Source organism: Trachypithecus francoisi, unplaced genomic scaffold (genome assembly GCF_009764315.1).
Source record: "Trachypithecus francoisi isolate TF-2019V2 unplaced genomic scaffold, Tfra_2.0 Contig01440, whole genome shotgun sequence".
Classification (NCBI taxonomy): Eukaryota; Metazoa; Chordata; class Mammalia; order Primates; family Cercopithecidae; genus Trachypithecus; species Trachypithecus francoisi.
In genome coordinates, this window is record NW_022681431.1 from 12,734,848 (window position 1) to 12,751,562 (window position 16,715).

The 16,715-nt window shown below is 46.1% G+C and overlaps 1 protein-coding gene across 3 annotated transcripts in view; it reads left to right on the plus strand.

Annotated features, from left to right (window-relative positions):
- Positions 1-1,383: 1,383 nt before the first annotated feature.
- DOCK5 (dedicator of cytokinesis 5) overlaps positions 1,384-16,715 on the plus strand; it is a 241,877-nt gene continuing 226,545 nt past the window's right edge. The window contains exon 1 of one of the 3 annotated variants that reach the window (XM_033228979.1): positions 1,384-1,694. In XM_033228979.1, the coding sequence (XP_033084870.1) occupies positions 1,652-1,694 (43 nt within the window). In that variant the 5' untranslated portion in view covers positions 1,384-1,651. The remainder of the gene's footprint in view (positions 1,695-16,715) is intronic. The other 2 variants (XM_033228969.1, XM_033228960.1) reach the window with 2 other exon arrangements.

Consider the following 16,715-nt stretch of genomic DNA (forward strand, 5'->3'; position numbering starts at 1 on the left):
CCGATCTTCGCTCACTTGTAGTCTCTGCCTCCCGGGTTCCAGCGATTCTCCTGCCTCAGCCTCCTGGGTAGCTGGGATTACAGGAGCACACCACCACGTCCAGCTAACTTTTGTATTTTAGTAGAGAAGGGGTTTCACCATGTTGGCCAGGCTGGTCTGGAACTCCTGACCACAGCTGACCCGCTCGCCTCTGCCTCCCAAAGTGCTGAGATTACAGGCGTGAGCCACCGCGCCCGGTCAACTACCTGTCTTTACTATCTTTACTATATGTTTGTCTTCCTTTCTTTTACGTTCCTAAAAAGCCTGAAAACCTTCACAGACTGCAAGGAGGATATAATTTCTCTCTAGAGGCATCTTCTTCGACGGTGAACGTAATTAAGCTGGTCATTTACTCCGCTTGCAATATTACTTCTCGGTACAAGGTAGCGAGAAACCCCTGGATCTTCATTCGCCAGGTCTCTCCAGGAAGAAATGAATTTCAAGAGGGAGCTCCAGAGAGGGCGCCACCTGGAGCCCAAGGCGGTTCAAACGCGCAGCCCCTTTGGGATCTTCGTCAAGAAAATGCAGTCGTTGACGGAGAAAAGACGGGGATGCGCCTTGTCCCCTTTCCGCGGGGATGCCCTCTGGGCTGCTGGCTGGTTGAGAAAGGGAGGTCTGGGGGTGGACTTTTCCCCTGTGCATGATGGTCTAAGTTTCTTCAGCTTAGGGTTGGGGGGCCCCCTGAGTTTGGGGATACAGGACTTCCAAATTAGGGCTTTGTGAACAATTTCCCTGCAGAGGATCCCCTAGCAAACGACCTGATACTTCTGAGGAGCCCGCCTCCCTTGCACCAGCTCTCTGGTGATAAAAGTTCTGCTTTCCAGGCTCTAACTGGTGGCCCCAGGAGATCTAGTATGTCCCCAGTACTGCTTCCCGCGCTTGCGGCGAGGGTTCAAGCTCCAGGGGGTAAAGGCAGAAGTCAACTGCTCATTCATTCAACAAATATTTATTGCGCGCCCGCTTAGTGCCAGGCACCGGAGGTGCCCCGGGGCAAGAAGCCGCTCTCGCTGATCCCTTTCCGCTCCCCAAGCGTCCGGCGCGCGCCGTGGGAGCGCAGCCCGCATCCCTAGCCCACCGGCCGCCCGGCCTGGGTGTGCCCGGTGCCTCCAGCGCAATCCTCGGTCGGGAGCCCGACCGCAGGGACCCGGCCTCCGGGGTATCAGCCTGGTAGGGAGGGCAGGGGAAAGGCAAAGCGCCGTCAGCGCCAAAGTCCCGCCGGCCCGGGAAGCCGCTCCCGGGAAGCGCGCGAGGCGGAGCCGCAGTCGGCCCCCGCCCGGCAGAGCGCAGGAAGCGGCGCGGGCGGGAGAGGCCGGGCGCCCGCGGCTCGGAGGCGGCCCCGGCGGGCGGAGGGCGCGGCCGGCGGGAGGGGCCGGGGCGGCGCCGGGAGGGGCGCGCAAGGCTGCGCTGCCGCCCGGCCCAGCAGGTGACCGCAGGCGGCGCGGGCACGGGCGCGGGCGGCGCGGCGGGGAGGCGGCCAGCGGAGTCCTGCGAAGTTTGGCGGAACATGGCGGAAGCGCCTGGGGCACGCAGGAGCGCGGTGCGGCGGCGGCCGGAGCCGGAGGAGCTGTAGCAGCCTTAGTCGCCGCCGCCGCCGCGGGGCGAGGTCGCCGCCATGGCCCGCTGGATCCCGACCAAGAGGCAGAAGTACGGGGTTGGTGAGTGCGCGCCCCACCTGGTCCCCGCCCGGCCCACGCGGCCAAGTTCGCGGACAGCGGCCCTGCCAGGTTTGCCCAGAGCCGGGCAGAGGATCCCGGCCGGGGGCTCGGCCCGGCTGCGCAGCTCTGGGATTCGGGGGCGGTCGGAGCCCTCACCAGGGAGCGCCGATGGGGAAGTTGCCCAGGGTTTGGGGACGCCGAGTGCTTCCAAGTGCAGTTGAGCTTCGGGACCGTAATCCCGCTCCTGCATCCCAAGCTCCGGGACTTCACACCGGAGAAATGTCAATGCGAGGGGGCGCGCCTGCTGTCTTTTAGGGCCGCGGCTGTGTAGCTCGCCCCCGTGCGCCCAGCGTGGGTTTCACCCGGGAGTAGGTGGTCCCCCGGGTCGGCACATGGACTGGTGCTCGTGGTCCCAGTGCTTTCTGGCCCCACTTTCGTAGGTTCTTCGCAGATGCCCCTTAAGTGAGGAGTTAAGGGTGGAAAGCCGCCCTGCCCCCTTTCCTCCAGACACTGGGATCTTGATGACAGTTGTGAACTGGATGGAAACTACAGTCGTGGTGTAGAAGTGATGGAAGGGACAGGAAGTTGTGGCACGGGAAGGGGGTGGCTGGCCCCTGGGGCTGTTTGTGCGCACTCATCCCCTAACGGAGCCTGTCTGGAGAGGGTGTAAGGCTGCCTTCCGGATCCTGAGTTTTATCCTGGAGACGAGAAGAGGACATTTTATTAAGGAAACGGTGCCAGACCCCGTGCTGGGCACTTGGCATCACGAACAGTGGTGCTGGAGAGCCCCGGGTTGTGCGCAGGGGTTGCTGGTGGTGGTGCTTTGGATCCGAAACAATGAATGTGCGGAGGTTTTGACCCAGGTGGAAAGTCAGGCTCCTTTGGCTTTTTATCAAGGATTGAGGTTTTTGAGGGCCTGTGGGAAGACTTCTGCCCTGAGCGGGGTGATTACAATGGCCGTTAGACCTGGGGTGATTCCCTACAATAAACACAGCTGAGTGTGTTGCGAATTTTATCACTTCCTCTCAGGTCCATTCATTTGGCCTGTTTGTAATTTAATCTTTGACTTTACTCCCTTACTGAGGTCCTGTTTTTCCTCACCTCACTGGTTAGTGAAGTGCAGTCTCAATTAAGAGCTACTCAACGTGCCTAGGGGCTTTTCAACTCTGTGGCCAGGAGTCAGGGTTTTTTGTTGTTGTTTGTTTTGTTTTTTAACAGTCTCATAATTACTACATTATTCTTAGGTTGATCCTTTATGTATTTATTATTCTTTGTTTTCCCTCAGTTCAAAAAGCATTTTCTTTTTTGCTCTTAAGTTGCTTTTAGAATCTTAGTCTCTCCCTTAGCTGCACCTCAGGAAAGGGCTCTTCTTTTCTTTTCTTCTTTTTGGTTTGTTTGTTTTTGAGACGGACTGACTGACGAGGGAGTCTCACTCTATTGCCCAGGCTGGAGTGTAGTGGCGCAATCTCGGCTCACTGCAACCTCTGCCTCTGGGTTCCAGCAATTCTCTTGTCTCAGCCACCGCCCCCCGCCCCGAGTAGGTGGGATTACAGGCTTGCATCACCACACCTGGCTAATTTTGTATTTTTAGTAGAAACCGGGTTTAGCTCTGTGGGCCAGGCTGATCTCAAACTCCAGACTTCAGGTGATCTGCCTGCCTCGGCCTCCCAAAGTGCCAACACTTACAGGCGTGAGACACCTCACCCGGCCCCTAGATGAAAGCATATTTAACAATGCCTAATAACTATGGAAATGTTATCAACTCTAATTTTAACAGGATTAAAAGCCCTTTTCAAAACTGTTGAGTTGAGGGTAATTAAAGTAAACATGTTTCACAATCTGGTTTTTATTGCCATAGTCCTAGGAGCAAGTATAATATGTTTTAAATTTTTCGTTTGCATGTTCTGGAGTCAGTTTACTGTGTCACTTACAGGTCAAGAAAAATATTTGGGCCAGGTGCGGTGGCTCACATCTATAATCCCAACAATTTGAATGGCAGAGGCAGGAGGATTGCTTGAGCCCAACAGTTCGAAACTAGCATAGCAACATAGCAAACGGGTCTTTACAATAAATACGAAAAAAATGTAGCCGCGCATGGTCGCCTGAGCCTGTAGTTCTAGCTACTGAGGAGGCTGAGGTGGGAGGATCGCTTGAGCCTGAGAGGTTAAGGGTGCAGTAAGCCCTCATCACAACACTGCACTCCAGCCTGGGTGATACTGTGAGACCTGATCTAAAAAAAAACAAAAACAAAACAAAACAAACAAAAAAAACTATATGTGTGTGTGTGTATATATATGGAAATATGTGTGGAAATGTGTGTGTGTGTGTAAAATATTTGGATTGCATTTCCAGGGCCTAGGTGCTAGGAAAATTGCTCCAGGATATAATTCTGAACACTTATTTCACCAGACATAGATTCTGGTTGGTCTGGGTTTGGCAAAAGGACCCACAGTTAGGATAAATTAACTGAAGAGAGTAGTCTCCATTGCTTATTCCTAAAACTCATCATTGTTTTTTGTCACCTCCTTGCTTACATTTCTGTCACCTCTCTGCTTGGAAGCCTCTCATGGTCAACAGGATAAAGTCTGAGCCTGACTTCCAAGGTTCCTACAATCGGGTTCAGCCTATCTTCAGCATTATCTCTCAAGGCTTCTTTCACTAGCTCTCCAGTGCAGACCAACTGCCCTTTCCACTATTGTGCAATATACCCTGCAGAGGCCCTCCTTTGGGACTTTGCTCCCATTGTGCTTGTCTCTGCCAGGAGTGCCCTCCCAACTCTGCCTCAGACAGCTCACCTTTCCTTGAGGGCTCAAATCCATTCCTACTCTCTCCTTCAAATTTTCTATTTGGCAGACCGTCCCAAACCTTCATGCTTCTTCTTCAGAGTTCCTGGACCGTGCCATCCTTGGGTTCGGTGAATCAGACCATTGTGGTTTTGTATTCCTAGCACTCAACAGGTGTACCAGGTATTGGTACCCTCAGTCTGCTTGTCCTTGATGTTGGGGTGCTGTTCTAAAGCACAGTAACCTAGCTTTTCTGGTGATTGAATGTGGTTTTTTCTCTTCTTTTTCTTCCCATTAGGCATAACATCTCATTCACCCCAATATGAGTTTAATTTTGTTTGGTTAGATGGAGGAAGGGCGAGCCTCCACTCTGTCTTTATCTCTGCAAGTAAGAGAATGAGATATTCTGCTGAGAAAACAAGGACGCATGGAGCAGACAGACTTGCTTAAATATAGTTGGGGAAACTGGCTTTTTGGACTTTTCTAAGTGTCTAGTGGACAGATTTGGTTTCTGGGTGAAGGAACCGTAGGATAGTCGTGTTGAAGCATTTGGATGACTCCGAGCTAGCTATGACTTTGCCTGTTGTGCTCTAAGAGGAGTGTGCCTCTGCAGAGCTGCTCTCTGTGAGGAGAGAGCTTTGGGCTCAGTTTGAATTGTGCCTGCTGAAGCTGGCAGTCGCTACTGTCATATTTTATCTTGGTGCCACTCTTGGCTGTTCCCGGCGTATCCTAGACGTTTCGACAGGGACTGAAATGCAGCCTGTCTGGGCTTTCTTAGTTCTTAAACAGCAGTGTTGGCTCAGACTTTTAGCATTACGTGGGTCTCAGTGGTTTCTGTGTGATATCAAGTGAGGTGACTGATCCATTTGATTCTTTAAACTTATGGTGCTCTAGTACCCCTGTGTGAAGTGCTCAGTGGCTAAATGTTCTTCCCTGGAGATGTGGAAAATGTGCTTCTTTCTCATCTTTTTTCTTTCTTTGTTTCTCTTTTCTCTCTCTCTGGTTTTTTTTTTTTTTTCTGTCTGAGCATATGAAGATATAAAACACTTTTAAGCAAACATTAGTGATAAATATCCAGAATAGTCTGATTATAAAAACATTTATTTTCAAGTTTGTTTCCACACAAGCCGTTTATGTAAAGAACAGCCCCCAATTAGGTTGACTATGGATTCTTTGCAAAGCTTTATTTTTCTTTTCTTTTCTTTTTTTTTGAGACAGGGCCTCACTCCACAGCCCAGACTAGAGTACAGTATGATCATGGCTCACTGCAGCCTCCCACCTCAGCGTTCCAAGTTGCTGGAACTGCAGGTGTGCACCACCATGCCTGGCTTAAGTTTTTTGATTTTTTAAGTTTAAAAAAAATTATTTTAAAGATGGGGTCTCTCTATATTGTCCAGGCTGGTCTGGAACTCCTGGCCTCATGTGATCCTCCAGCCTTTAGCCTCCCAAGTTAATGGGATTGCAGGGGTGAGCCATGAGCCTGGCTGATTTTTTTCTTTTCTTCTGAGACGGGGTCTCGCTCTGTCACCCAGGCTGGAGTGCAGTGGCTCAATCTTGGCTCACTGCAGCCTCCACCTCCTGGGTTCAAGCGATTTTCCTGCCTCAGCCTCCAGAGTAGCTGGGATTACAGGCGCCCACCACCACGCCCGGCTAATTTTTGTATTTTTAGTGGAGATGGGGTTTCCCCATGTTGGCCAGGCTGGTCTGGAACTCCTGACCTCATGTGATCCGCCCACCTCGGCCTCCTATAGTGTTGGGATTACGGGTGTGAGCCACCATGCCTGGCCCAGAATCGTGCTTTTTGTTAATGCCCTCAGGTATGTGGTTTCCCACCTGATTCTTCTCCACTATGGATATCATATTCCGTAGACTATAGCTGGGGTGGTAGAACTGGGAGCGACCTCAGGGAGTAAGCATCCTTTCCTTTAAAAGAGAGGAACTTGGTGCCTGAAGAGATTAAGTGAATTGCTTAACACCAAGGATTCTTGCCTTTTTGGTCACACGAATCCTTGGCAGTCTGGTTAAGCCAGCAGAGACCCCTTTCTTAGAATGTTTTTAAATGCGTAAGGTACGATACAAAGTTCCAAGTCACCGCAGAAATAAAAATTAAGTAAAATGCAAAGGACTGAAAGTGAAAACCGCTGTATTGAAATACAGCTATGAAGATGTTTTTCAAAGTTTTGCAAAGTGATATTGCAATAGGTGTACTTCTTTATTAATGCATGAAGTACCAAGATCTAGTGACAGGTGTAATAACTACCATAATTTTGAATTAGTCATGAGCATATATGATTTTTCAAGATATCTGCAGTAACCATAATATGATATAAAAATCCCTGTGATTTTTATTGGTGACAGTATCACAGGTGCTACTAGTGCAATCGTGGTTTGTTGGTTACAGTCATAAAGTAAGTGCTGAATGTCAGAAAATAAAGATGTAACTTTTTTTCTTATTCAAGTCTGTGTATCCTCTGGATTTGACAGATTAAGTATCCTTGGCTGAGGATCACACAGCTAATTAGTTACAGTACCATCTGAGCAACACAGTGATACTTGTTGACCATCTCTTTACACATAACACTGTGCTGGATATTATGTAATTATAATGACCTGAAGAAGGCCTGGCCTTAACTTGGTCATGATTTAACAACATGGAGGCTAGGAACAAAAGGAAAAGAGAATTAATATTCACTGAGAACTTCCCTTGTGAGGTACCATTCTGAACCCTTTTTTTTAGTATGTTCCAGGGACATGCGGAGTCTTGGAGACACTTTCGGAATGTGTGTGTGTGTGGGGGGGGGTGGGGGAGAGTGGTCCATGAAATTAAAACTTTCTTTTTGCCATAATACTAAGACATTATCGGCCTGTTTACATTCTCATTCTCTTGTTAGTGTCTTGTGGAGTTTTCCAGAGGCTTTGCAAAGTGCGATATGGCCACCGATGGAATGCAGAGGCAGCTATGAAGACCCAGCTGCCTATAGTGAAGTCAGACATTAAAGAGACTTCCAAATATGCAAAGCAAAGCCACACTTCTAAGTGTTTTTGTTTGAGAAAATAGTTGTGTTCATTGAAAATAAGTATTTTTACAGACATGTATTGGATTTATCATAGTTATTTTAAATTAAGTACCAAATACTTTTTGAATGTTTCAATTTGAACTTCTGATATGGTAAGTCGTGATAGATGTCACCCACGTAGACAGAAGCTCTTTGGGAGTTCTCAGTAACTTTAAGCAAGTAAAGGAGTTCTGAGACAAACATTTGAGCTGCTTTACCTGATATTTCATTAAATCATGGTGGCAGTGATATGAGATGCTGTTGTCCCCTGTTTCTGAATAAAGGAAACGAGGTTCGCAAAAGATGAGTTTCTCATCCATGGCCATATAATCTCACTCCAGAAACAAAATCTTTATCCCATGTTGTATTTCCCAAGTTCCACTTGTTCATCGTCATCTTGGTTTTGCCATGTCCAGGTACCACTGTGTAGCAGCTTCAGGGCTATTGCCATACTCATTTCCATCTGTATTCTTTTTTCTTTCTGTTTTAAGAGACAAGGTCTTGCTCTGTTGCCCAGGCTGGAGTGCAGTGGTGCAATCTCGGCTCACCGCTGCCTGGACCTCCTGAGCTCAAGTGATCCTCCCACCTCAGCCTCTGGAGTAGCTGGAACTACAGACACACACTACCATACCTGGCTAATTTTTGTTGTTGTTGTTTTTGTAGACATGGGGTCTCACTATGTTGCCCAGGCTGGTCTTGGACTCCTGGGCTGAAGCAGTCCTCCCACCTTGGCCTCCCAAAGTGTTGGGATTACAGGCGTCAGCCACCACGCTCAGCCTATACTATTTACTATGTTATATTTTCTTCATATTGTCTGCTTGTTTTCTTTTTTAAATTTTAGCAGTTACTGAAAAAGAAAGCCTTACATTTCTACCACTACTTGCTGTAGAAAAGAAACAATTGTAAAAATGAAAGCAACAAAAATAAGAGCTGTGTATTAGATTCTGGCTAGATACTGTTGCTGTCAAGCCCAGAGCCTCAGACCTGCTTTTTCTTCATTAAAAAAGGAGGAAGCTGATGCCCAGTGGAATCTTTCTCTTCGATATAGTGTCCATTCTCAATTTTCATGGTAATTATGTTCTGTTTAGTCACAGTGAACACTGAGTTAGTGAATACTGACCCGTTGCTCCCAGGGGAGAGGCAGGGTTCCTGTGAGCCTCTGGTCACAAACTTTTCATCAGCCAATCAATACATAACCTTATTTTATGTGTGTTCATGTTTAAAGATATCTTATTTAACATATATAGTTGGTTCACTAACATTGAGCTCATGGCAAAAAGCACTGTAACTCATGCCTGAATGAAGAAACTTATCTAACGTGTATTTTTTTTTTTAAGGTACATTACAGCATTTTTTGCACTTAGGAACTTAGCACTGTAGCACTATGCTTGGGATCATTTTAAATAGCAAAATCACCAGCAAAAAACACAAACATGAGGCCAATGTGGTGGTTCACACCTGTAATCCCAGCATTTTGGGAGGCTGAAACGAGAGGATCCCGTAAGCGCAGGAGTTTGAGACCAGCCTGGGCAACATTGTGCAACCCCGTCTCTACAAAAAAAATACAAAACTTAGCTGGGCATGGTGGCATGTGGTTGTGGGCCCAGCTACTTGGGAGAATGACGTGGGAGGATCATCTGAGCCTGGGGAGGTCAAGGCTGCAGTTTGCTGTGATCATGCCACTGCAGTCCAGCCTGAGTGAGTGAGTGAGACCCTGCTCAAAAACAAAAAACAAACAAAAAAAAGCACAAAAATAAGTAAAATGTGGCAGTAAATAGACCACGAAAAAGACACTTGTTTACAATATGCGAGCTGAAACAAGAATGCAGAGCGTCACCTTGCTCACTCTCAGCTAGGAACTTGTGCAGGAGTATTGGTTTTAAGGTTCAATAAGCATTTTAGTGAGTAGGTGAATTCGCATATATGGAGTCTGTCAACAATGAGGATCTACTGTAGTTCTGCAAAAACGATAATTGCAGCTGGGCGTGGTGGCTCATGCCTGTAATCCCAGCACTTTGGAAGGCTGAGGCAGGTGGATCACCTGAGGTCAGGAGTTCGAGACCAGCCTGGCCAACATGGCGAAACCCTGTCTCTACTAAAAATGCAAAAAAAAAATAGCCAGGTGTGGTGGTGCACACCTGTCATTGCAGCTACTAGGGAGGCTGAGGTAGGAGAATCGCTTGAGCGCAGGAGGCGGAGGATGCAGTGAGCCAAGATCGTACCACTACACTCCAGCCTGGGTAACAGAGCAATTTCATCTCAAAAAAAGAAAGATAATTGAAAATGGAATCACTTCCATTCCCCATGTATGTTTTTGTTCACAGATTGGATGCAGTTGACTTTACTTCTGGAAACATTTTCTTCTCTAGACTTTCTCTAGACTTTTGATCCCTTTTCTCTATGGTTTTCCTCCCATATACCCACCATCTCTCCTCCCTGCCTTCCTTCCGCTTTGCCAGAACTTTAAGTCTTGCCATAGCCTGGTTGGCTTTTCTGTCTCCTTTATCTACCTGCTACCAAGTGATCTCATCCCCCGCCCTGTCTCATTCCCATTCATTTGCTGTAGCCTTCCACACTGATAGCCCCAGACCCCTTCCCTGTGCTTCGGAATCACATTCAGCTGTTCACTGGGCTTCTCCCAGTGGCTTTAACAGGCAGTCCCTGCTTCCAGAACAGAAGTTTGGATCCTCTCTAACCTCAGAACTGCACTTTCCCCAGTTCTTTGCTATCTGTCCAGTGGCCCAGGCAGAACACTAAGTCACTCTACATTCCATCTGTCATCAAGTTCAGCCCTTCCTCCAAAATACGTGCTCAGATTATTGCTCCTGGTGTTTCCATTTCAACGCAAGCCTGCATTAGCTTCTGCAGGGCTACTGCAATGGTATTTATTTATTTTTTTTCTTTTGGAGACAGAGTCTCGCTCTGTCACCCAGACTGGAGTGTAGTGGCGCATTCTCGGCTCACTGCAACCTCCACCTCCTGGGTTCAAGTGATTCTCCTGCCTCAGCCTCCCGAGTAGCTGGGACTACAGGTGCACATCAGCACACCTGGCTAATTTTTGTATTTTTAGTAGACACGGCGTTTCACCATGTTGACCAGTCTGATCTTGAACTCTTGACCTGAAGTGATCCACCTGCTTTGGTCTCCCAAAGTACTGGGATTACAGGCATGAGTCGCCACGCCCAGCTGCAGTGGTCTTCTAACTGGACTCCTTACCTTTTTTTTTTAAAAGATGGGCGTCTTGCTTTGTTGCCCAGGCTGGTCTTGAACTCCTGGTCTCAAGTGATTCTCCCGCCTTAGCCTCACAAGTGCTGGAATTACAGACATGAACCACCAAGCCCAGCCAAGAGGAACTTTTCAAAGGCAAGAACCTGACGTTGCCAGCTCCCTGCTTCCACTTTCCCGTTGCAGTTGGGAAGGCACTGAAGTTCCTGGTCATGCCCTGCAGGCCCTGTGGGATCAGACCTGCCGCCTACCTCTTTCCCTTCTGCATTCCGGCCACACCAGCTTTATTTCTGGTTTTTGAACTTGCCAAGCTCAGTTTGACTCAGGACCTTGGCACTTGCTCCTCCCTCTTGTGGAATGTGTTTCCCTAGATCTTTAGATGTCCAGTTCTCTGGTCGTATTCAGGTCTTCCTTCAAATAATCCCTGCTTAGAGAGAGGCTTCTCTGAGAAGAACCCTAGCTGCATGACCCCGCCTCCTTGCCGACACCTCAAAATGTCTAGCCCTTTTCCTTTATTTATTTGTTAGTGTTTACTGTCTGTCTCCCATACTAGAATGTAAAGTTATGAGGACACGAACTCTTTTTCATCAGTATGCCCCAGCCCTTGGAATAGCACCTGGCTCATAATAAGTCCTCAGTAAATATATGCTGTGTGAATAAAGGAATGCTGACCCCATCATCTATTTAAATTCATCTTGCTTACCAGCAGCAGGATTTTGCCTACACTTTGGAAAATACCACCCTATGTGTGTTGCCCATGAGACAAGTATCAAAGGCATAGAGAAAGGGATGTTCAAGTAATAGAGAAAATAGATTTAATAGACTGCATAAGCAAAAGATGATGTGAATCCTGTGGGGTGGGCGAGGACCTAGAATCATAAATGTTACATGATTCAATGGAAGTGATGGGATTTGCTTTTTTATTTTTTGGTTATTATTTACGGAGGCTTTATGAGGGAAGGGGCATTGCAGACTTGGCTACCAGGAAAGAAAATGCTTGACCATGTGGTGCACAGGGTTTAGGAGGTTCTGAGTCATTGGATTGGTGCTGTGTTGAGCACGTACATTGGAAAGGAAAGAAGGTGCAGTCTCATGGAAGAAACAAGACATTGAGATTCATCTGTTATTTCCCATTTCCAATACAAAGAGTTGAGATTCCTTATAAAAAGAGCATATGTACTGTACACTCAGTACTTAAAGAAAAGGTCTGAGAAATCACAAGTAATTTGGAGAAGAAGAAAAAGTAATTTAGAATACTGTTTGAAGCCATGGTTACTCAAACATTAGTCTGTCTGTCATATAGCCATCATGTTAGCTGAAAATATAAATTAATTTGTGTTTTTCTCTTCATCTAAATTTCAAGAGACACATCAGTGGGGCTTGAATGTAAGGAATCAAATCTCATTGTACTTAATTTTACCATAAATCGCAGTTTTCTAACTTCTAGCTTATTTCCAGCTGTATTCAATGCAATGACATTACAATTATAATGCAATGCATATAATAGATTTTGGTACTTTCAAAAGAATTAAAAAAAAAAAGGAATGATCCAGTTCTTTGAAATGAGTTGGAGTGGAATTGAATCACATAGTTTGTTCTTCACTAAGTATTTTGGCTGGGCACGGTGGCTCATGCCTGTAATCCCAGCACTTTAGGAGACTGAGGCTGGAGGATTGCTTGAGCCCAGGGGTTTGAGACCAGCCTGGGCTACATAGCGAGACCCTATTATTAAAAAAAAAAAAAAAAGTAGAAGGAAAAATCGTTTTCCCCTTCGTCAAACAGGTAAAAACACCCAGAATATGCCTACTCTCTGTGGACATTAAAGGACATAATAAGCCCTTTGGGAGTCCTTTGACTGATTTATAGCTATACCAGCGTACCTCAGGAATAATGGATTTTTTATTGTGAAGCTTTATAAAAGTGTTTTTTGAGAAATTATTTTGAGGCAGAGATGTGGATGAGCATGTTGATTGTATTTTTCCAAGTAATGTTTGAGCCATGTCCTCTCAGAGCCTGGGCTCACTCAAACGATTGTGTGAATGCTGGCAGCCACTTCCCAAGCAAGAGACAGAAGTGGGCTTTGTCTTTCACAAAGCTCTGTGCCATTGCAAAGCTACTGTTGTTCGAACGGGTTCATGGTCATTATCCACCTTTTCCCAAATGTGCCATTTGCTCTCATATTTCCATAGCTGATTAAACCCTGTCACTGTCCACATCAGATGATAGTTGGACCCCAAAGATACCCTCTCTCTAATGATCATGAATGTCTTTGTCTTTTATTATTATTATTATTATTGTTTTGAGAAAGAGTCTCGCTCTGTTGCCAGGATGGAGTACAATGGGATGATTTCGGCTCACTGCAACCTCTAACCTCCTGAGCTCAAGAGATTCTCCTGCCTCAGCCTCCCAAGTAGCTGGGACTACATGCGTGTGCAACCATGCCCAGCTAATTTTTTTTTTTTTTTTTCCCTGAGACGGAGTCTCGATCTGTTGCCCAGGCTGGAGTGCAGTGGCGCAATCTTGGCTCACTGCAAGCTTGACCTCTCGGGTTCCCTCCATTCCCCTGCCTCAGCCTCCTGAGTAGCTGGGACTACAGGCGCCCGCCACCACACCCAGCTAATTTTTTGTGTTTTCAGTAGAGATGGGGTTTCACTGTGTTAGTCAGGATGGTCACGATCTCCTGACCTCGTGATCTGCCCACCTCAGTCTCCCAAAGTGCTGGGATTACAGGCGTGAGCCACCGCGCCATGTCTTTGTCTTTTAAAACTGCTTGAGGGAAGGAAAACACAGTGGAGACTGATTCCCTCTTGAAAATAACTCTTTGCTGACTCAGCCGAGGGTGCATTAAAATGCACCCTCCTGATGGGTTTGTTACCTGTGTACCTGCAACAAGTTGCATCGTATTTGGTTTGTACTTTCTGTGAGCCTGGAACAATGTGGCTCTCATGACCCAGTCTTCCCTGTCAGAGACCAGGTGTAAGACTAAGTCACGGCCAGACACGGTGGCTCACACCTGTGATCCCAGCACTTTGGGAAGCTGAGGTGGGTGGATCACCTGGGATCAGGAGTTCGAGACCAGCCTGGCCAACATGGTGAAACCCCCATCTTGAATAAAAATACAAAAATTAGCTGGGCACAGTGGTGCGTGCCCGTAATCCCAGCTACGCAGGAGGCTGAGGCACAAAAATCACTTGAACCCGGGAGGCAGAGGTTGCAGTGAGCTGAGATTGTGCCACTGCACTCCAGCCTGGGCAACAGAGTGAGACTCCATCTCAAAACAAACAAACAAACAAACGAACAAAAAAACTAAGTCAGAGGTAAGACTCAGTTGTCAAAATCTAACAGTTTTGCCCTCTTGTATGTAGAATCAGAAGATATTAAGAGCCAGAGTTTGTAAGTATTACCTCTTGGCTAACACCCTCGTTTTATCAGAAGAAAAAAAGCCCCAGAGACATCAGATGACTTATCTGAAAGTCACACAGCTAGTAGCAAATTTTTGTTTCAACTTGCTGTCTTCTAGCTGCTCTCTTTCTCTTTATTTACAGCTCTGGAGAGAGGTTTGTTAATCAGATCTCCTTAAAGGTTCCAAGAGTAAATTCTCCCCTCTCCATCTGAAGGGGAAGATGCCTGTGTCTCCTGGGTTTTTTCCAGGTGGAGGTTTTGTTATAAGTAAGGTTCAGCTGTTAAATATCTTCCTCTTTTTTAGAGTTCTGGGAAGGAAGTATGTTTGGAGAGGTTCGAGCCTGCAAAGTGGAAGTGACGCTGTGGGTTCCACGGTTTGGCCACTGACTTCTCACTAAGGTTTCAGTCCTTAGCACTGTGGTATTGACATGATGTCAGTTGCAAAATTAATAAGTAATGTGGCTTTCTCACTGTATCACAGGCATATCTGAGAATGAACATCACTGTGTTTTGCAAAGTTCAAGGAGTGAAGAAAGGGTCATGTATTGCTAATAAAGGATTATTATATTAGTTACCTGGATGTGAGAGAACATTTCTACTTTTTCAGACCTGTATTTCAAATAAAATGTGATGCCATCTTCTGAAGACTTAGGAAAAGTTTGAGTAAGCACCTTCTCCTTCAGCTTCCATTTCTGCTCTATTCTCTTTTTTTGTTGTTGTTTTTTTTGAGACGGAGTCTTGCTCGTTGCCCAGGCTGGAGTGCAGTGGCGCCATCTCAGCTCACTGCAACCTCCACCTCCTGTGTTCAAGCAATTCTCCTGCCTCAGCCTCCCGAGTAGCTGGGATTATAAGCATTTGCCACCACACCTGGCTAATTTTTGTGTTTTAGTAGAGACGGGGTTTCACCATGTTGGCCAAGCTGGTCTTGAGCTCCTGACCTCAGGTGATCCTCCTGCCTTGGCCTCCCAAAGTGTTGGGATTACAGGCATGAGCCACCATGCCCACCAACTTCTGCTCTATTCTCTTTGCTGGGAGTGGACAGCTTTACCCTAGAGGAGGAGATGCAGCCTCTTCTCATGCAGAGACAACCACTGTCATTCTCCATCAGGAGCAAACTCCTGAAATGGGGCAGTATCTATCCACGTGGAACCAGAGGTGCTGGTGCTGGTGCTGAGCTTTGAGCTTCCTTCAGAACAGAAGTAAACAGCAAGTTGCCCTTGTTCTTTACCATAAGCAGAGAAGGCCTGTCTATCCATTTGTGACTGCATGACTTGTTTTAGATTGTTAATGTACATTTTGCAGAATACTGCGGCACATTTTTGTGAACTGATATGGTTATATATACTTTCAATCAGTGGATACTGGAAGCATTGTTAAACATTTGATGTCTTTTATAAAATGACATTCTTTTAGAAAAGAATCCTAAGGGCCAAAAATGTTGGGAACTTTGGTGTAACTGAAATGGCAATGTGCTGTATCTTATAATACTTTGGAGTTCATTGTGACTTGAAAATTCCAATTAAAATTGGTATAATCTCTATCATGTATTGATTAAAAATGCACATACCCTTTGACTTAGCAACTCCATTTCTCTGAGTTTATGTTACAAATATACTCCACATGTGGGGAATAATACATGGACAAGATTATTCATTACAACATTATTGATACCAAAAACATGGAAAGTCTCATTAGTGTTGACTAATTGGGGATGGATTTAGTAATTTATAGCACATGCATACAATGGAAAACTATACAGCCATTAAAAAGAATCTGGCGCAGTGACAGACAAAGTTGACAAAGGTGGCAGTGGCATGTAGTGGTTGAAGGATGATCTTTTCAAAAAATGGTACTGAGTCGTTTGTTTATCTATACTGAACAAAATGTATCAGGACCCCTACCTAATACCATATAAAAAATTGATTCCAGCTGTATGAAAGATAAAACAGTGAAAACTCTTAGAAGAAAACATAAGAGCACATCTTCATGACCTTAGAATAGACCTTCTATAATTTAATACATTTAGCTTTCTGCCATTCAGTTAGTTACTTATGACCATGTCTTTGTTAATCAACAAAAACCAAATCCAAGATTTTACCTCAATAAAGGGCAAAATAAAACATGCCTGTGCTGGTCTGACCTCTTTATAATCCTAATTTTTAAAACTCGCATAATTACATCTTATTAATTGTAATCTTAATTTGTTGGTTGTTTAAGGATCTAAATGACTACTTCTTCTTCTTTTTTTTTTTTGAGATGGAGTCTTGCTTTGTTGCCTAGTCTGGAGTGCAGTGGCTCAATCTCGGCTCACTGCAACCTCTGCCTCCTGGGTTCAAATGATTCTTCTGTCTCAGCCTCTTGAGTAGCTGGGATTACAGGTGCATGCCACTATGCCTGGCTGATTTTTGAATTTTTAGTAGAGACAGGGTTTCACCATTTTGATCAGGCTGGTCTGGAACTCCTGACCTCTGGTGATCCGTCCACCTTGGCCTCCCAAGATGCTGGGATTACAGGCGTGAGCCACTGTGCCTGGCCTAAATGTCTATTTCATGGTA